This window comes from Labrus mixtus, chromosome 10, assembly GCF_963584025.1.
Source record: "Labrus mixtus chromosome 10, fLabMix1.1, whole genome shotgun sequence".
NCBI classification, from domain to species: domain Eukaryota; kingdom Metazoa; phylum Chordata; class Actinopteri; order Labriformes; family Labridae; genus Labrus; species Labrus mixtus.
In genome coordinates, this window is record NC_083621.1 from 28,577,938 (window position 1) to 28,600,544 (window position 22,607).

General features: G+C 42.7%; 3 protein-coding genes across 5 annotated transcripts in view; 2 read left to right on the forward strand and 1 right to left on the reverse strand.

The window, feature by feature from the left end:
* The window catches only part of atoh8 (atonal bHLH transcription factor 8), a 90,942-nt gene extending 82,586 nt beyond the window's left edge, over positions 1–8,356 (reverse strand). For all 3 annotated transcript variants that reach the window (XR_009674711.1, XM_061049036.1, XM_061049035.1), the window contains exon 1: positions 8,237–8,356. The gene's annotated coding sequence lies outside the window, so the exon portion shown is untranslated. The remainder of the gene's footprint in view (positions 1–8,236) is intronic.
* LOC132982498 (magnesium transporter protein 1-like) lies at positions 4,560–8,233 on the forward strand. Its single transcript, XM_061049037.1, has 10 exons — positions 4,560–4,711; positions 5,394–5,563; positions 5,640–5,757; positions 6,155–6,295; positions 6,377–6,517; positions 6,766–6,855; positions 7,407–7,470; positions 7,676–7,750; positions 7,905–7,995; positions 8,101–8,233. Exons 1-10 carry the CDS (start codon positions 4,631–4,633, stop codon positions 8,114–8,116), a joined length of 987 nt encoding a protein of 328 aa, XP_060905020.1. The 5' UTR covers positions 4,560–4,630; the 3' UTR covers positions 8,117–8,233.
* A 3,881-nt stretch (positions 8,357–12,237) lies between the features above and the next one.
* On the forward strand, positions 12,238–21,331 carry igbp1 (immunoglobulin (CD79A) binding protein 1). The gene is made up of 3 exons (XM_061049034.1): positions 12,238–12,749; positions 16,863–17,195; positions 20,855–21,331. Exons 1-3 carry the CDS (start codon positions 12,288–12,290, stop codon positions 21,125–21,127), a joined length of 1,068 nt encoding a protein of 355 aa, XP_060905017.1. The 5' UTR covers positions 12,238–12,287; the 3' UTR covers positions 21,128–21,331.
* The last annotated feature ends 1,276 nt before the right edge of the window (positions 21,332–22,607 follow it).

Sequence of the window (22,607 nt, forward strand, 5' to 3'; positions counted from 1 at the left end):
TTAAGTTTTTGGAGCGTTTTGGCAAGTTGCCAAAAAAGTAAATGCTTATATCTCTGACATCTAGTGTTCAATCATATTAAAATTTCTCATGCATGATACAGGACCCACCCTGAACACATCCATGATCGACATTTTTTGATTTGTCACAGCGCCACCTGTTGACAACAGGAAGTTACTGCTTCTCAATTAGCATTAGCCATTGCTACACGGTAGCTCATTTTCCCCTCATAATTGGTGTGGACCATGCTAACACCTTGACCATACAACACTTTCAAGCTCAAAAGCCTACGTCCAACGCTGTCGCCATACGCTGGCCATCAAACAGAATGTCGTTTTTTCACAGGCTTAACATAGTCGTTCTGTCCCGAAACTTCATACATATAATCCTGGTGGTAAAGTCAAACATCTTATACCGTTTAAGTGAGTGGGCGTGGCTTAATGGCTCAGTGGCGCCCCCTACAATATTTCAAACATTCAGCCCCCGCAGCACGTTGAACCTACAATTCTGAATGTTACTATGCATTTCCGACATGACAAAACCTACAAAAAAGGCTCTTGCACCCACGCCCAAAACTCAACAGGAAGTCGCCATCAAACAGGAAGTGGCTGTAACTCTTATATACTTTGTCTGATCTTCTTGAAATTACATAGGTATGATCGGGGTTGGCCTCTGAACACAGTGACACAAAACAATAATAAAGTTTAACCATAGCGCCCCCTAATGCAAGGACTAAGTACTACATCATACATACTTTCTCGGATCTGCTTAAAATTTCCCAGGTATGATCAGGGTTGGCCTCTGAACACATTGACATAACATTAGTCAACTTCAACAATAGCGCCCCCTACTGCAAAGAGTAAGTACACATCCTATATACAATGCTCAATTTCCTCCAAATGTCATTATGTTGCCTATTTCAACATGCCAGTACTACGACTTTTAGACAAATCGAACTGCACGGCCTGCTGCTTAGCCATGTTCCGCTGCTGCTGCACTCCCGCGGTCGCGACACACCCCAACATGCACAGGGGTGCGAGGGCCCTTCATCACCGCTTGCAGTTTTAATTCTTCTTCTTCTTCTTCTTATATATATATATATATATATATATATATATATATATATATATAATATACAAACTTCCACAATCATAACAAATATAATAAAGAGATGAACATTGACTTTGAATCATTATTAAGGTGTGATTTCTGAGCAACATTAAAGAGGACATATTATCCTCCTCCTCCACCTTTTCAAACAGTCCCCTGTGGTCTAAATGAAACATCTGTGCTGTGCTTTGGTCAAAATATAACATGAATCAAGCACCAGAGGAGGTTTGTGACCCTGTATAAACCAGCTTTCTGAGAATGCTCCGTTTTGGTGTGTGTGTCTCTTTAAATGCAATGAGCCCCCCCTGAGTTTTCCTGGTAGACATCACTCCTCTGTAACGAGAATAAAAATGGCGGATCTGCGCTAAAATTTTGTTGTAGGCTGGAGGTGGAGTACATGGGTGGAGATACCAGGGGAGGGGAGGGGATTTTTTTTTACCAGAATCCCACTGTGACATAACAAGGAGAGCACATTTGAAACGGAGCATTTTTCTCTGTGTTGTAAGACTTATGCAGACCACAAACAAAGGACTGGATGGGTTTATTTCACATTTTGTGGATCAGTAGACACTCAGGTTACCCAAATATATGTTCAAAAACACTAAAAGTGGATTTTTCATAATATGTCCCCTTTAAATGTGGTTTGTCTTAATGTGTGACAACCATGCATATATTTTGCAGCTTGTACTTTTCTCCCCACATAGATAGAACATAGTCACGTTTTGGGCCACTGCTTTGGTTTAAGTTTGTCAGCCCTCAGGGGCCCCCTACTGGTCTGGGGCCCCAAGCAGTTACCTGCCTTGCCTGTTGACATGCAGCACCTCTGGTCGCAATATTCTTGTGAAAACTAAAGTTTGTCAATTAAAGTCAACCTTAGTCTCGGATTATTTTCAACATAATGGAGATGAAAGCTGGTTGGACACACACCCTGTGATTTATTTGGTTAGGACCCCAACAGACTCCAGAAACTCCATTGATCACGGCATAACCGGTAGACCTGCTTCTTCCTCTTCTTCCTTTGTGTTTCATGGCGGTTGATACACACCACCTACTGGAGTGTTAAGCTTTAATCTTTTTTGTCGTAGAATAATCAGAGAGTTGAGAGAGAAGAGGAGGGAGATTTTTTTTAACATCACGTCCTTATTGACAACTGTTTTCCAAACATTCACATTTGATTTATTTACTGATTTCAGTATGTGATTCCAACACAATAACACACATCATGGAATATTTTCTCATAAGTTACTGCTGTACCATCACTTTTTCTTTAATCATTCTTTCCAATTGAAAGATATATAGACAATTTGACATTTCACTCCTTTTACTGAAATATACACACGTCAGATAATAAACAAGTTAAGGTGGACCCAGAGACAGTCAACAAAACAGCAAATTAAATCCCAAGCAAATCAAACACTGGCAACTGATTTATGGTTTTGAGAGCTCTCTTATTTTTAAAGAATCAAATAGATCAAATAAATTGTTATTATTCATTTTTAAATTTTTATTGAGCAATTGTGAAATCAGTACAAGTGCTAGACGATACAAACAAAACTGAGGAGGAGGACAGCAAAGACTCACACAAAAATTTATAATAATTTTTAAAAAAGCGAAATACTGTGACATCAATTGAAATAGACTACAACCAGCAAAGACATCACAAAACTCGACAAAATACATGAAAATGGTGTGTGTGTGTGTGTGTGTGTGTGTGTGTGTGTGTGTGTGTGTGAGAGAGAGAGAGAGAGAAATTGAGAGAGAGAGAGAGAGAGAGAGAGAGAGAGAGAGAGAGAGAGAGGTTCTGGGACTGTACTCCCAAGCAGAGCCCTCAGACAGAAACCCAATCGGAATCAACCAAATTATTAAAAAACAAAAAGAAAACTATTTAACACATTGGGCAGAATCAACCAAAAAACAAAGCAAATGAGAATGTTATCTGGCCCTAAATAGAGATTACACAGTGGCAGAATATCTGAGCACTGTGACTGAACCAAAGCTGAGGAAATCTTTGACCACGTACAGACTCAGTGAACACGGCCTCGCCATCGAGAGAGGACGCCACCGACAGACCTAGCTCCCCAAAGAGGACAGAGTCTGCACCCACTGCACCCAGCATGAGGTGGAGACAGAGCTCTGTCCTCTGTATCAGGACATCAGAGACATCACAAACACACACAAAGGATTTTACTTATTGGACAACGAGCACAAACTGGTGTACCTGCTGGGTGAGGTACAACAATGTGCAAACACTGCAGCACGTTATGTGACCTGCTGCGACCAGAAGAGAACGTCCAACAGCTCCAAATCCCCATGAACAAAACATCCCTGCACTAATTCCATCTGTAAATAACTGTACATACATACACCACAGAGCTGTACATACACCATTAGTCTTTAAAAGATCATCTCTTTAAATCTCAATATCTTTGTTTTATATTTCTGTAAGTAATCTGTAGTCATATGTAAATATTTTTAAAAGCTAAATTACATTTTCATCTATAAAAAAAAATCATAAACCTGCACAGCTCTGTTAGTTTAATACAGTGGTGTCAAAGTCCTATTGGGTCAGGGGCTGGATTTGTTCAAATGAGACCTCAAGTGGGCCGGATAAGTTTGCAGACATTAAATACATTTATAAAATATCTCAAAATATTTTTCAATACATTTCCTCCTTCTTCCCAAAACGGGCCAGATGAATCCTGCTGTCAGGCTGGATACGACCCACGGGCGTATGTCTGACATCCCTAGTTTAATATTTAATCTTTGTTTGTACTTAATTTTGTTTTATTTTGACTCTAGCTTTAGCAATGTTAGTGTATGTTTTTTAGTGATGCTATTAATTTTTCTTTGATCGGGTCATGCAGCAGCAGCAGCAGCAGCACCCAGACCCTTCAGGAGGGGAATTGCCACCTAAAGGACCCAACCTGTTCAAGGTGTGCACATGTGAGAGGGAGGGGCCACCAGACCCAGAGGAGGGAGTAATTCGTTTTTTAAAAACAAGAAGGTATGGTTAACTGTCTGAAAAGTTAGATTTGTGTATATGAGATCTTGCTAACAGATGAGGTTGTATTGATTTGATTTAGAAGGGGAGTAAGTAAAATATCCAAACAATGAATATTCGTATGGAAGTGAAGGTTATGTTTCGAATCTCTTGCCAAAAGATACAGGAGTGATCAAAATATTCAAATTATTCAGTGAGTCTTCTGGATATAAATGATAGCCTCAAACCTACCTCCTCCCAAAGGACCCACTGTACCTCTGATCCACAGATTACTGAGCCTGATAGGAGGTTTTATTGTATTACTATTATTATTATGATTATTATTATTACATATGATCCACTGAGTCCTGAGCGTGTGAAAGGTAATAGCTCACTCCGGAACAGAAGGGGGCGCTATCGAGTCTAAGAGCGGTTAAACCTCTATTTTTATCGGCAAAGAAGACGCAAGGTCTCTGATTGGCTGCGAGCTGACCAACCAGAGGCTGACAGGACTCTGCAGCGGCGTTAGCAGCATTAGCAGGATGTTTGTAAAAGTTTGGATTTCGCTGTTTGTCTTCTGTATTTTCCAGTATGAAGCCGCTGAAGCGCAGAAGAAGAAAGAGGTAAAAACGTTTATTAACGTCACGTAGAGCCCGACGGACTTTAATAACATTTAAAAACATTTTAAAGACGTTTTTTAAAAGTTCACTGCAGACCGTCAACCTGTCAGCTAACAGAACCAGATAACGAGTGGAAGTGAGCTAGCATAATAATTTAAAAAGTTATCCTGTTAACGTTTAATAAACCTCACTAATGGTGATTATAATGATTATATCTGTGTTAGTGGTCCAGTTTACAGCCAACAGATCCAGGTAAACACACCTGAGGCACTTCTCACAAACTTTATGTCAACAAATCAAATCTTCTGTTTAGTTTCTGATGTAAGAATTGTGTTTACTAATCAACAGTTCATTGTGTTTACTGTAACTGACATTCAGTCAGGTTACTTTACTAACTCTAACACTCACCTGTCACCTGACAGATTAAAACACTACCCGATATCACATTTCATTCAAATATATGCTATAAAACATTATTTGTTCTGTGTATATTAGAGAAAAAATAAGGGCGCCAGAGACTGAGGACCCCCGCTGTCCCTAGAGGGGGTTGACACACATAAAGTAGTGCACCACCATAGGCACACACACACACACACACACACACACACACACACACTCTAATAAGCCATAAAACTATTTTAGACAGTGTTTTATCATTATAAGTAATCTTGTGTATTTTTTGAAGACTCTGCTGTCAGAGAAAATGTCTCAGATGATGGACTGGGCGTCGAAGCGTTCGGTCATCAGGATGAATGGAGATAAATTCAGACGCTTCGTTAAGGCTCCGCCCAGAAACTACTCCGTGGTCATCATGTTCACGGCGCTGCAGCCTCAGAGACAGTGTGGAGTCTGCAAGTAAGGATGAGTGACACAGGTAGCTTATATTTAAATTTTAAAAAAACCTTTATTTTAATTGATGTTTAAATCTCAGACAGGCGGACGAGGAGTTCCAGGTGCTGGCTAACTCCTGGAGATATTCGTCTGCGTTCACCAACAAAGTCTTCTTTGCTTCTGTCGACTTCGACGAGGGATCAGACGTCTTCCAGATGGTGAGACGACCTCCGTTCTCATGTCGCTGTTTGTTTTCTCAGAGACTGTTTCTGTACATCTACATGAAGTTAACATACAACTTAACTACGAATCCATCAGTCTACACCGAACTCTTTATTATATAACTTACAAAGATCCAACATTAATCCACCACCAGCACAAACCCGTGGCAAAATTTAGCAAATATCAGTAAAAACTTCCTTTAAACGTGCAGGAACCGGACTCCGCCTGCTCGACACAGACTGATAAAACGACACAAACAACAACAACAACAACAGTGAACAAAAAGATTTATGTAGACAGATAGGTTGATAATAGATCTTGTAATTATAGTGTCTGTGTGTGTTATTTGATGTGTATTGTGTTTGTCTGTGTGTGTCTCTGTGTGTATTTCAGCTGAACATGAATTCTGCTCCGACCTTCCTCCACTTTCCGTCTAAAGGGAAACCTCGTCGCACTGACACGTACGAGCTGCAGGTCCGAGGCTTCGCTGCCGAGCAGCTCGCTCGCTGGGTGGCTGACAGGACGGACGTACAGGTAAGACTCACCTGGAGCTGCGTGTCACAGTCACATGATGATGATGATAATGGTGATGATGAAGAGTGTCCTGTCTCTCAGATCAGGGTGATTCGGCCTCCAAACTACGCCGGCCCTCTGCTGCTCGGCCTCCTGCTCGCTGTGATTGGAGGACTCGCTTACCTGCGCAGACACAACCTGGAGTTCCTGTTCAACAGGAATGTGTGGGCCTTCTCTGCTCTGGTAACACACACAGAAATAATAAACACCAATATACACAACTATATATACACACAAACATAATACAGGTAATGTGTATATAGATCCATGTAAATATGTACTCGCATATCTGGATGTTTATAAAGTGATCATGTTGCTCATGTTGTGTGTTTGTTTCTTTTGTTGCCCGTGTGTGTCTGTCTGTCTGTCTGTGTGTGTGTGTGTGTGTGTCTGTGTATGTGTGTGTATGTGTGTGTCTGTATGTGTGTTAGTGTTTTGTGCTGATCATGACTTCAGGTCAGATGTGGAATCACATTAGAGGACCACCGTACGCTCACAAGAACCCCAGCACCGGACAAGTGGTAACACACACACGCACACGCACACGCACACACACACGCACACACACACACGGGACAACACCGTTTATTATACTACAATGTTTTTATTAGTCATTAATAGGGCTGGTTAAAATTATTGATTCATCAATGCATTGCAATTAATATTTTCCCAATTCAATATCGATTCAGGGAAATCCTGAGATCGATTTTATGTCGTTGTAATGACGTCCCTCTCCATTGGGGGCGCTGTGGGTGCTGTGAATTTAGGATAGATACAAATGTGCATTTTAGATCATACTGTGCTTTCATGTTTTCTTCTTTGTTTATTAAAGAATAATGCATCGATAAAATACATTTTGAGTCAGTTTGTTCTAAACCTACAAACAATGCACATGATTATTTAACAAATATCAGAAGGGACCTTGATGAGTTATCTGTCCTGTCATCTGTATGTATTATTAAATCGATATCAAATAGAATCATGACCCAAAGAAGTGAAGTTGAATTGAACTGAGAGGTTGTGGACATTACCCAGCTCAGTAATTGTTTTTGTGTTTCTTTGTGTTCTTCAGAGTTACATCCATGGAAGCAGTCAGGCTCAGTTTGTGGCTGAGACTCACATCGTCCTCATCTTCAGTATCCTTCATCAGTTTACCTCCTCCTCCTCCTCATCTCCTCCTCCTCTTCTTCCTCTTCCTCCTCCTATTCCTCTTCCTCCTCTTCCCCTCCTCATCTCTTCCTCATCTCCTCCTCCTCCTCCTCTGTAGCGTGGTTGTTGTCCCTCGGAGTTTGAAGTAACTTTCATCCTCACATGTGTTGTTGAGCCTTTACCTGTGTGTAGATGCTGCTGTTACCATGGGGATGGTACTGCTGTGTGAGGCTGCTACCTCTGACCTCGACATCGGCAAGAGGAAGAGTAAGTACACGCACACACTATATGATACATACACACGTATTATAAACATATTCATACATGCAGCTATAGTAATAGTATGGAGAGCAGGGCTTTTCACTGGGGCTCACCTGTGTGTGTGTGTGTGTCTGTGTGTCTGTGTGTCTGTGTCTGTCAGTCATGTGCGTTGCAGGTGTGGGTCTCGTGATGCTCTTCTTCAGCTGGCTGTTGTCCATCTTCAGAGCAAAGTATCATGGTTACCCGTACAGGTGAGTGTGTGTGGTTCCTGTTTAACCTGCTGTAATTTCCTGAGATGAATCCTGGTTTCCTATTGGCTCACAGTCTCTCTCTCGCTCTTTCTCTCTCTCTTTCAGCTTTCTGTTGTCTTAAAGCGACGGCATCCTCAAAGCTTCAACCTCAGGACAGGAAGTCCCTGTCATCAGGCAGGGTTTCCCCGACAACACGTCTGTTAGATAATCCATGTCAACACACACACACACACACACACACACAATGTGCCTTCACAAAGACTGATCAGCTGTTTATCACATCGATCAGGTTGTGCCAAATTTGGATGAACTGTTCAGAGATCTTTGGTGATTAATTGTCGTAAGTGTGGCTCCGCTCACAGATCTCAGAGTGAGACTCCACACGTGTTGGGACCAGAAAGAGGTTTATGATCGTGTGTTTGTCGTTTGTGTGTTTTTTGAATGTGAACCAGTTTAAGATATTTATAAATTAACACATTAATTGAACATTTTAACCTTGAATGACTTCGGTCACAAATGAACAGAAAAGATGGAGGTGTGTTCAGGAGCAGATAAACTGACGTCCTCGCTCAGTCTGAATTTAAAAGACATTCATATAAATATAACAATAAGAAGGAGGTTAAACAAATTGATGATTAGCTGTTTCTCACCTGAAAGGTATAATTTGTGACTTTGGATCCAGTAGATGTTGCGCTTTAGCACCAGTCAATACACCGCTACCGCGTCTCCCTTCCTCCCCCCGCCCCTCCCTCAGAGTTCGAGCAGGTGCAGCCGTCAGTAGAACTGATCTCCATCCTGATGTGCAAACAGGATTCTGTTCTTATTTCTTTGATTTAATTCAGCCCAAAATCTATTTTCTTCTGTTTGGAAAGTCTGTTGATTCTTCTTGATTTGTACTCTTGCAACGCAACTCCGCCATTGTGCCTTTACAGCCAGCGTCCTTGAGTGGGCAAGGCATCTCTCTTCCCCCACATGGTGGTTGGGCTTACTGTTCGAGAGGATGGGGTTCATGAGAAAAACATGTTTGAGTCTCTGAGTGAAACTAAGGGCGCACTCACACTAGACAATCTGTACTGTGCCTAAACACGCCTCACCCCTAAAGTCCAGTCGCTTTGAGTAGTGCGAGTGATCTGTGCTCAAGCTTGGTACACCTCCTTGGCCCTGGCACGCTTTGGAGAGGTCTTTGAGAAATCTTGGCAACATGACTCAAATTAAGACACACAGTCAGTAAAGTAGCTGTCATGTTCTCTGTGCTTTTCTCCGATCTGCGGAAGCGGACCCAACCGTGCGTCTCTTCTTTTATTTTTTTTCCGAGTCAATCTGTCTTGTAAACTAACCTCGCTTTATGATTACATAAAGACATGCATGTGTTGTGCTACGACGTGATGTACGAGAGGTAACCGTGCTCAGGCCCGGTTAGTCCCGCAGCAGTTTGAGTGCAGGCCAGCGGGGGAATGAGGAAGGGGGCCAAGAATGCTTCAGCACGGTACGGTACAACTGGGCCGAGTGTCATCCTGTCAGTGTGAACACAAAGCTGAGAACAACAAAAGACCAAGAGGGAGTTTGACTTCACTCTTTAAAAAAAAAAGTCATTACTCAGTGATATTTTAGTGATATCTGATATAATAATGTTTAAATTGTTGCATATTATACCTTTAAAGTCAAACAGAAACACAATGTTCATTGTGTCTTTAAGTATATAATAGAGTCTGATAAATCTGTGAAACACTTTGATGTGTTGTCTCATCACTGTAACAAAAATAATCCTGCAGGAGTTCATGTTTCACCTGCACCTCTACAACCTTTACCTACAGGTATGTAAACTTCTGATCTACCTGTCTGCAAAGTGATGAAACAACAAATCAGAGACTTCCTTTCTCTCTCAGGCTTTATTACAAACATTATAAATTACCCTCGATACAAAATAACAAATATCATAAACCTAATTAAACTTAAATAACATAAAATATAAACTTCAATATTATCAATACAAACATAAATAATCCGGCTGTGTGGTGGAGGGATACATGTTGTTATCATGACGACAGAATCATGTCCACGTTAATAAACAAAAGTTTATTTAAAAGAAGGAGGTGTTAAAATGTAAAAGTCGTGTTCATTATCAGATCATCTTTTCTGTAACTTACCCGTGTTGGGATTCTGTGTTTGGCTGGTTTATCTTTGTTTCCGTGCTCTGAGATTTTGGTTGTGTAAAAACAGCATAAATGTTCACATTTGATGATTTTTCTTTTGTTATGAGCTGAGATTCATCTGAGACGGCACTAAAGAGATTTGTGTTTCCTGTTTGAAACAAAGTGCTTTAAATGTTTTGTATCAGTTTGTATTCTCTGCGTGAGATTTATTTCTGATATTAAAGTGCCTTAAACTAATTTTACTGATTTTATTCCAGTTTCTTTAGAAAAACTAAATAAAACAAAGATATCCTTTAAAGGTCACATATTATGTAAACTACACTTCACCATGTTTCTCTAGCACTATTATGTGTCTCTAGTCTGTCTACAAACCCCTCAATGATGAGAAAAGTCCATCCTCTCCTTCCCTCCCTTCATGACATCACAAAGGGCAGTAGCCCCTCCCCCAGGTGGGTGACACTCCCACAGCTAGATGTTTGTTCTGCCCTCTGAGTCTGCCTTCTCACCGTGAACAAGAGGACATGGAGCGAGAAAGTACTGGCTAGCATTGTCAGAGCGCAGGGTGTGAGGTGTGCCATGCACTGCAAAGTGTCTTTTTCATTTTGTGATCACAGCTAATGACGTCATGTCACGGAGAAGGTCGCGACTCGATTTCAAACCAACCTGAATAAGAGTCGACCAGCACTTGGTAATGTTTACCATGCCAATCGAAAATGTCAGTTGCCACACTGTGGACCATGGGAGGCTTGGAACTGGGCGAAGCTTCAGAGGCTCCTTCTGCTGATGAGATCTGGTGCTGTTTCACACTGCACATGAAAGAAACTCGTCAGTAATGTTTTTTTACATTGCTGGCCAAATATGATGCTTCTAGCTCTGAGTTTGGTCGCTTCAGAACCGGGGTGTCCCTCTGTCATTAATAGTGTTAAGCTCTTTCTTTTAGAGTATTGATGTCTAAGAGCAGTCCTCACTGAATAGATAGTTGTGCATGCTGTAGGTCTGGTGGTAAGGAAAACGTTTGGGCTCACCTGAAAAACAATATTTTCTGTTCACACTATATTATGAAATGCAGATTGTTTAACAAATGCTCATCTCTCTCCAGATGCAATCATAAAACATTTAAACCTTTTTATGTTGTGGAATTTTGTGGAAAGACACAGCAAACAGGGAGCAAAGACAGGGTCTGCAGATGTGTTCAAGGAAATCCCAGTGAATGAAAGAAAGTTTGATTGTTTATTGTTAAAATAGTTTTGGCCAGGTGTCTAATGTCAAAGAGATCAGTAAAATGTTCACATTAAAAAAAAGCAAACAGAAAGGTTAATATTTATTTTATTGTGGTGGCAGTAATACACTCTCTGTAAGAACATGTGGAGATCTTCCATCTGAGACTCTTCACAGTTTGTGTCGGGGAATGTCTGCCTCCAGAGCCTCCACCTGTCTGAAGTCCTGGGAGCTGAGAAAGGTGTGGTCCTGATTTAAGTAGGAGGTGATGAATTCTGGGAAATCTCTCTTTAGGACCACCTCCAGGAATATGTCTGCCGCTGTGTTTAGCCTCTGTTTAGCCCTGAAGAAACCAACAGAGAGAGAGAGAGAGAAAAGAGCTGAACACCCGAAGAAGAATCATCTCTTTCATTAATGCTACACGGATCTAAAAAAACAACAACCAACGAAGCGGATTGCTTTGGCTTCTTGCGTTGGGATCAGCCATGTGTTGGTCAGGTATGTAGCCCTGAACGAAAAAAAGACCATGTCAAAACACTAATTCCTAGCATGCCCTGCAGCACCTCATACCTTAGGGGGAACCTGGACTCAATAAAAGCTGTTTTCAATAGTTGGTCAAGCACAGAGAGTTTCTTTATTTTTTCTTATTTCTTTCCTGGACAGGAGTGTTGCAGATTTTCAGTAACTGATTTATTTTGTATTTTTTTTTATTTTATTGCCATAGAATTTCAATAAAAGAATCATATTTATCAATAAATTACTTAAAAATGTGAAAATCGTAAATGAAAAAGTAATATTAGGCCTTTGGTCCTTCAGATGTCGTTTCTTTGTCTGACCAGAGGGGGCGCTAACACTTGAAACATCAACATGGTAAAAAACAAAACACAAACGAAGAAGACAGAACCCGGAAGTGAAGAAAAGATGGCGTCTAGTGAGCCCAGTGGTGAAGTTCGGGATGCGTCAGGGTCTGATGCCCCCAAACTGAGCGAGCTGTTGGATGGGGGCTGGAAGATCTACGAGGAGGTGGACAGCACTAACGAGCCCCTCGGGTCCAACGCGGTCCAGCTCCGGGTCCGCCGCGGGCTGGGCCTCCTTCAGGAGGCGGCCCGGATGGTGGCTCAGCTGGACCTGTTCAGTCGGAACGAAGACCTGGAGGAGGTTTCCACCGCAGACCTTAAGTACCTGCTGCTGCCCGCCCTGCTCGGAGCCCTGACCCTGAAGCAGACTAGCAGAGACCAGAGGCTTACTACGGTTCAGACCGCCCGGGACCATTTCATGGACTTCCTGATGAGATGCAAAGAGTACCACGTGACCAGGTTCAACCTGCCGAAGAGGAGAGAGAGTCCAGGTGAAGAGTCACACAGCGACCTCCCTGCTGCAAAGGTACACATGGGATTAGATTTATATCCTCCTGAGAAGTGGTTCATGTGCTCCAGTACTTTCTTTGGATTCTGGAGTCCACTGAATTATAATCTGGACTTCTAAGGTTCTTCTCTGAGAGCAAAGACCTCCACCTGTGGAGCAGCTGAAGTGGAGAGATTTCTATCACTTAATAAATGATGTTAACATTAAAATCAATTCAAACCGGTGCAGTCAGAGGTTAATAATTACAGATTTTAAATGACTATCAGAAACTACTGCATTGTAGTGATTTCCAAGAGCATGGTGCAAATAAGACAAAGGCAGATCTTCTAAACTCAGGTTGACCTCGAGGCACCTGGGCCCAGTTCTTCAAAAAGTTGAATCTGGATCAGAATGATCTGGATAGGATAAAATCTCAAACTTGGGTGTTTCAAAAGCAGAGATGGGATCCTGATCCTACAAAAGTGGGATACGGATTTGGTAATCCATTCCTGTCCAGAATCCAGATCAAATGTTGATTTTGGGTATTTCAAAACTCTAAGGTTTAGATTAGGATAGGTTTAGTGTTAAAATCAGGATTATCCTGATCCCACTGGAAGGGTGGATTCAAGGTGGATTCAGGGTGGAGGTAGAGACATGTAGGACACATGACACATATTGAATCATTCTTTTATTCACTGCTTGTATAGTAAAGCAACACAGACCAAAACAATATCCATTCTAAATTAAATAATTAAACATAAAATATTTTCAACTAATTAGAAAAACTATCTGCAAAAACAATAATTTAACATTTCATCCTCAGAAACTGTGATACAGCATCTTTCAGCCTCTCTTCTAAGAGGAGGATATGAAGCTTTGTTTCCTTCTCTTGAAGAAAAGTCAGTCTCATCTGCTGACAACAAAAGTATTTTCTTTGACTTTTTTTATCCTAATGAGACATTTAATGTATTTTTATTATTTCTTTATTGTTTATTTTTACAGGGGCAGTGCACAATAAATGTAAATTCATCAGATTTAGCGAATAGCTAATCTGCATCTGTTGTACCTGGGCAGGTAAATAATTCAATTTAATTCAAAAAACTTTATTTGTCCCCGGAGGGCAATTCAAAAGCACCCACAGCAGTAAATTAACAACAGTGCAGGTCCGAAACATTTTAACCTAAATATAAAGTGTCAATTTAAATACAACCTAAAGCTTAAACTTAACTTAAAATACTAAATATAAAGGAGTAGATATAAGTGGACAGTGATCGGACTAACAGATGTAAACTTCTCAATGAAGGAGTAGTAGAAGGTCAGAAGAATGTTTTTACTGACTCCAAAGGAATTGAGCTTCCTTAGGAGGTATTTTCGCTGCTGACATTTCCTGAGAATCTCCTCGGTGTTGGAGGAGAATTTCAGCAGGCTGTCGAAGATGGTACCCAGGTACTTATACTCCTCTACTAGTTCGACAGGATTCCCATGGATTGTGGTGATTGCTGATGCAGCCAGTTCCCTCTGCTTGTTGGAGAAGGTCACCACCAGGTCTTTGGTCTTGCTCACGTTCAGTTCGAGGCAGGAGCTGTCACACCACTCCACAAACTCCTGAAGAACTGGTCCATGGTGCTGAGAGGGGCCTGACAGCAGAGACAGGAGAACTGTGTCGTCTGCGTACTACACCAGGTGACAGTTTGGCTGTGTGGTTCTGCAGTCATCCGTGTAGAGGATGAAGAGCAGAGGTGAGAGCACGCGGCCCTGAGGGGAGCCAGTTGAGGTGTGTTGGAGGTTGGAGAAGGTGTTGTTGACCAGAACACTCTGTGATCTGTTGGTCAGAAAATCCAATATCCACAGGATAAGCTGGTCGTTCAGATGGAAGCAAGTTGAAAGTTTGTCAGCCAGGATGTGAGGCTGCAGGGTGTTGAATGCAGAGGAGAAGTCTGCAAACAGGAGTCTGGCTGAGGTGTTGGGGTGCTCCAGGTGTTTTTGAACAGTGTCTATTATGAATGTTTTTGCATCATCGACACCTCTGCCTGCACGATAAGCAAATTGTAGAGGTTCCATCTGGGAGTCGGTTTCTCTGATGATGTGTTGTTTTATGATCCTCTCCATGGCCTTCATCACCAGAGACGTTGAGGGCCACAGGCCTGAGGTCGTTCAGTGATTTTGCGGGGCTTTTCTTGGGGATGGGGATAACTGTGGAGTGGATCACTTTGATCCATATTAAATTTTTTGAAAAACTGCGCCCTGGTGCGTATGCCCCTCATGAGACCAGGTGTAATGTGCCCCAGAAGACCAGGCTAATAGGTGCTTTATGAATTAACTAGAGAGGCACCTTTTGGGAAAATCGATACAGATGTTTAAAATTACAATTTAGCTGATTCCGATGTTTTTTTCAAGACTTCTTTTGGTGTCAGACTCCCACAATGCAATGTTTGACAATGAAAACAAGTCAGTTTATTGAACAGACGACGTCATCGTCTGTCCAATAAAAGAACCTCTCCTCTGAATCAGTAGTCAAGTGTTCTGGATGTCGGCATGAAATTGATTTGGTACAACCGATGAACATCGGCTACAGACATCGGTTCATGCCACATTATTTGCCGATGTCTGTGAGCAGGGCCGATATCGGCAGATACAGATGTTGAACCGGTGCATCCCGTAAAATGAACAGTTAAGTATGTAGATCATGTCTCTCAGAGTAGTGTTGTAGTTCTCGAAAAGACCAAGATCGCTCTCGAGACCACTTTTTAAAGTTCTCAGTGTCTCATCTCAACAGGTTATTTTTCCCTGTCATCACTGTGATTAGAGGGAAAACGCCTCTTTCTATAAGAGCAAGGAACTACAATTCATTTGTAGTTTGATTCTTATCCCTCGGTTACGGACGCAACCTTCCCGGTGTCACGGTCTCAGTGAGTGATGATGAGGATTTTTCAGTGATTTTTATGGTCTTGGTCTTGTCTCAGAGTTCTCCGGTCTCGGGTCTGTCTTGGTCTCCATTGGTCTTTTATTTTATTTTTTGAGGGGAACTGTGGTACGATACAGCTTTGCAAGCAGATTTAGACAAAAACAAACAAGCAAACAAAACAAAAGGAAAAGGGTCAGTAAATAAAATGAATGAATTAGAAAGAGGGACAAAATAAGTAAATGAGCAAACAGGACAAAGAAAAACATGGGGACAGTATAGTAACACAATTATGTAAAATAAAACTGGTGGGATAGGTTGTACACATTGTGATGATTTTTGATGTTATTTGTTTGTTTTTGTTTTGTTTTTCACTTTGTATGGGTGCTAACATGATGATTGCCAAATGCAGACTGTTTGTAAATCATATTAAAATTGTCTGTTCCATTGGTCTTGACTACAACACTCTCAGAGAGGGGACCATCCAACCTTTGAGTCCAGGATGCAGTGATGAGTGTTAAACATCCCCTGTGATGAACCTAATTGCATCGAGGGGTTTCAGCAGAAGCATACCTGCTCAAAATGTCAATGTAATCTAACACTGGAAAAAAAAAAATTTGATCCATGACTTTTAAATGTTACCTTCTCATCAATCCAAATACCAAGATATGTTTACATTGTCTCTCTTCAAAGTTGGGTGCCACCTTTAGTAGTAATGATGAGATTCTCAAAATCTAAATGTTTGGGAAAGAGCAACAAAGTCAGGAACACAGTTCTCTTTTCCACTGCAGGAGTCACCTCATTGAAAGGCTCCACTGTAATGCATGTTTCACACTGGATAAGCTTGTGTCAGTCAGTGCAAGACTTCTGAAGCCAAAGTTTCAGAACTTTCACAGATGTTACCCAACATAAAAACCACTTAAACTGAATCCACTAAAAAAACAACCAACCATGTAAAAACGTGCTCTACTCACTGTCTCCTCACCACCTGGCTGGGAGATCATGTTTAAAAATAAATTGAGACCGCCTTTATTTGTTGAAACGTTCAGCAACACCAGGCTAGTAAAAGGACCTCAAATTGGGATGGGCTTGTATTTGAAGTTTTACATTATTTACTCTCAAACTGAGGGATTTCTGTCTGAACAAACAGAGGTCATAATTAAAGGGTGATGACGTGAGAAAGTGTCTGAATGAACCTGTGAATGAGTGCAGAGGAAACAAACAGATTTATGTGATTTTTCCTCTTCCAGCCCGCCCCCGGCTCAGCTGACCTGGTCGCCATGGCAACACAGCGGCAGGCTAAGATTGAGCGTTACCGTCAGAAGAAGGAGCTGGAGGCTCGACTGTCGGACGTCCGCAGCGCGGTGGAGAGCGGGCAGGCGGACGACGAGATGAGCAGAGAGTTTTACCTGCTGAACGTGAGGAGGTGGATCACCGTGAGTCTGGAGGAGATCGAGAGCATCGGGCAGGAGGAGGAGATCCTGAAGAACATGGATGGACTGAAGCAGAACTCCACCAGACCCACAAACCAGCCCCCCAGACCGCCCATGAAACCCTTCATCCTCACCAAGGATGCTGTGCAGGTGAGACAGAGGGGGGAGGGGGGGGGCACACTGTGTCTGAGAGGGGGAGGGGAATGATTCTATAAACTCATTTGAACACTTTTCATAGCGTGATTCTGAAACAGTGCCGAAACGAGAATCCCCCATCGTTATGTCTTCAGATTGATTCAACAGCTTTGTGATTGTTCCAGTCTGTGGATTCACTTTGTGTTATTGTGAGACCCAACATGTAGAGTAATACACACACACACACACACACACACACACAGTCTGACTACACACACACAGTCTGACTACACATACACACACACAGTCTGACTACACATACACACAGTCTGACTACACACACACACAGTCTGACTACACACACACACAGTCTGACTACACACACACACACACACACAGTCTGACTACACACACACACACACACACACACACAGTCTGACTACACACACACACACAGTCTGACTACACACAAAAACACACAGTCTGACTACACATATACACACACACACACAGTCTGACTACACATATACACACACACACAGTCTGACTACACACACACACACACACAGTCTGACTACACACACACACACACACAGTCTGACTACACACACACACACAGTCTGACTACACATACACACACAGTCTGACTACACACACACACAGTCTGACTACACACACACACAGTCTGACTACACACACACACACACACAGTCTGACTACACATACACACACAGTCTGACTACACACACACAGTCTGACTACACATACACACACAGTCTGACTACACACACACACAGTCTGACTACACACACACACATACACACACGCACAGTCTGACTACACACACGCACAGTCTGACTACACACACACATACACACAGTCTGACTACACACACACTCACACACAGTCTGACTACACACACACACACACACAGTCTGACTACACATACACACACACACACACAGTCTGACTACACACACACACACAGTCTGACTACACACACACACGGTCTGACTACACATACACACACAGTCTGACTACACACACACAGTCTGACTACACACACACACAGTCTGACTACACATACACACACAGTCTGACTACACATACACACACAGTCTGACTACACACACACACACAGTCTGACTACACATACACACACAGTCTGACTACACACACACACAGTCTGACTACACACACACACAGTCTGACTACACACATACACACACGCACAGTCTGACTACACACACACACGCACAGTCTGACTACACACACACACACACAGTCTGACTACACACACACAGTCTGACTACACACACACATACACACAGTCTGACTACACACACACTCTGACTACACACACACACACACAGTCTGACTACACACACACACACACACACACACAGTCTGACTACACACACACACACACACACACAGTCTGACCACACACACACACACACACACACACAGTCTGACTACACACACACACACACACACACACACAGTCTGACTACACACACACACACACACAGTCTGACTACACACACACACACACACAGTCTGACTACACATATACACACACACACAGTCTGACTACACACACACACACACACACAGTCTGACTACACACACACACAGTCTGACTACACACACACACAGTCTGACTACACACACACACACAGTCTGACTACACACACACACACACCACACACACACACACAGTCTGACTACACACGCACACACAGTCTGACTACACACACACACCCCACACACACACAGACTGACTACACACACACACACGCGCACACACACACACACAGTCTGACTACACACACACACACGCACACACAGTCTGACTACACACACACACCCCACACACACACAGTCTGACTACACACACACACACACACACACAGTCTGACTACACACACACACAGTCTGACTACACACACACACACACACAGTCTGACTACACACACACACAGTCTGACTACACACACACACACACACACACACAGTCTGACTACACCCACACACACACAGTCTGACTACACACACACACACACACACACACACACACAGTCTGACTACACACACACACACACACAGTCTGACTACACACACACACACACACACACACAGTCTGACTACACATACACACACACACACAGTCTGACTACACACACACACACACACACACACACACACAGTCTGACTACACACACACACACACACAGTCTGACTACACATACACACACAGTCTGACCATACACACACACAGTCTGACTACACATACACACACACACAGTCTGACTACACATACACACACACACACAGTCTGACTACACATACACACACACACACACAGTCTGACTACACATACACACACACACAGTCTGACTACACACACACACACACACACACACACACAGTCTGACTACACATACACACACACACACACACACACACAGTCTGACTACACACACACACACACACACACACACAGTCTGACTACACACACACAGTCTGACTACACACACACACAGTCTGACTACACATACGCACACACAGTCTGACTACACACACACACACACACACACAGTCTGACTACACACACACAGTCTGACTACACATACGCACACACAGTCTGACTACACACACACACACACACACAGTCTGACTACACACACACAGTCTGACTACACACACACACACAGTCTGACTACACTTACATACACAGTCTGACTACACATACACACACAGTCTGACTACACACACACACACACACACACACACACACACAGTCTGACTACACACACACACACAGTCTGACTACACATACACACACAGTCTGACTACACACACACAGTCTGACTACACACACACACAGTCTGACTACACACACACACACACACAGTCTGATTACACACACACAGTCTGACTACACACACACACACACACAGTCTGACTACACCTACATACACAGTCTGACTACACATACACACACACAGTCTGACTACACACACACACACACACACACACACACAGTCTGACTACACACACACACACAGTCTGACTACGCATACACACACAGTCTGACTACACACACACACAGTCTGACTACACATACGCACACACAGTCTGACTACACACACACACACACACACACACACAGTCTGACTACACACACACAGTCTGACTACACACACACACACACAGTCTGACTACACCTACATACAGTCTGACTACACATACACACACACAGTCTGACTACACACACACACACACAGTCTGACTACACACACACACACACACAGTCTGACTACACATACACACACAGTCTGACTACACACACACACAGTCTGACTACACACACACACACACACACAGTCTGACTACACACACACACACACACACACAGTCTGACTACACATACACACACACAGTCTGACTACACACACACACACACAGTCTGACTACACATACACACACAGTCTGACTACACACACACACACACACACACACACACACACAGTCTGACTACACACACACACACACACACACACACACAGTCTGACTACACATACACACACACACACTGTCTCTCGATAACTCTAGTTTCCAAAGTATCAGATTGGTGACACCTGTAGTTTCTGTGTGTTTCTCACCTCCAGGCTCATGTGTTCGGGGCAGGGTATCCCAGCCTTGCCACCATGACAGTAGATGACTGGTACGATCAGCACAAGAAACGCGGAGCTCTGCCCGACCAGGGTTTACCGAGGACGGTCGCTGAGGACGAGGACTCTGATGCAAAGGAAAGAGAAGAAGAAGAAAAAGAGAAAAAGGCTGAAAACGATGATGAGGAGTCTCTGATGAAGGCCAGAAACTGGGATGACTGGAAAGACAATCACCAAAGAGGTTATGGAAACCGTCACAACATGGGGTGACTGATCCAGGACCTGGACCCTCTTCAGTTTGACCTTGAAGCTGTCGGTATGAGAAGGCTGCCAAACACAGCGTTGCCAACACCCCTGTTGACTTACTGATCAGCTTCCCATTCAGCTGATTTACTGATGTAACACGTTGTAATTTCCTGTCCTCTGTGCTGTTTCTGAATGAATGTCAATAAAATCTGCAGTTTGTTGTTTAAATTTCACTGCGTTAAAGTCGATTAGATAAAGCTGAATCATTCATCACCGACTGAACAAAAGGAAACTTAATGATTAAGCAGTACAATCTGACGGCATATTTATCAAACAGTTATCATCTCACTTTTTTATTTCTCTGGGTATTTTTACTAAGTAGAGCACGACGAGCAGCTTGAAGATGAAGAGCCTGATAGTGGACAGGACATCTTCATGTCAAGCTGGAAGGAGGATTTAATTTGATCAAGATCGTCTTTCTTCAGGACAGAGGGAGTTTGACCGGAACAAAGTCAGCAGAGTTTGAGTGTGGGATGGAAATGATGCGAGTGTCCGGGACAATCAGAGACCTAATAGTCTTTTTACAGAAAAACAATAAAATGATCTGCTAATTTAAGGTTTATCTTGATAGGAGAGTAGCCAAAGCAATTCACTGCCAAATCATGGTCCTTGATGTCAGGGCTTCTAAAACTTTTTTAGCTCTTGACACAAACTAAGGTTGCCAGAGAATGGGGACCCCCGCTGTCCTTGGAGGTGTTTGAGGTATTTATTGAGCACACACACACACACACACACACTAAAGCCGTTTCCACCAGTGGTCCAGTTCGGTACGGGGTAAACTCTCATTTTTCGTTGGTTACCACAGCCAGCCGTACCCTTACATATCACTACATCATAGCAGTACGATATAGTGTAGACCGCGACTGCTAGGAAGGTCTGCATCTCCAAGGTTGTCCAGGGGGCGGAGGTACGCGCTGACAACAGTCTCCAAATCCACAGGATATTTAAACATGGCACATTTTTTGTTTGACCTGTATTACCAATGTCACATGGAAAGGGATTCTCTCGACCAATCAACGGACTGCAGTGTGTCTGACTCCAGTGTTAGGGTTGGATCAGTACGTTTGGCACCCCAACTATTTTGGTACCATTCCCAGCTTTTGACAGTAAACATGCCAAACAATTTACCAAATTGTACCAAATCAAACGGAACCAGACGACTTGGTGGAAACAAGGCCTAATAGGCTTAGAAACATTGGTAACACAAATGAATACAACAGCCTAAAAACATAAATTCATCTTATATTACATAATAATTTATTGCAAGAAAAGCTAGAAGCAAAATACAAGTAATGTCCATGTATAGACTTTTGGCTGAGTGGACATACAAGACTTAATAACCAGACACACACGTGTGTTCATCTTGATGTGTAAACGTACACTGACATAGTTAAAGGTTTATTTTTGGGATTTATTGTAGAGCTAGGACAGTGGATAGAGTCAG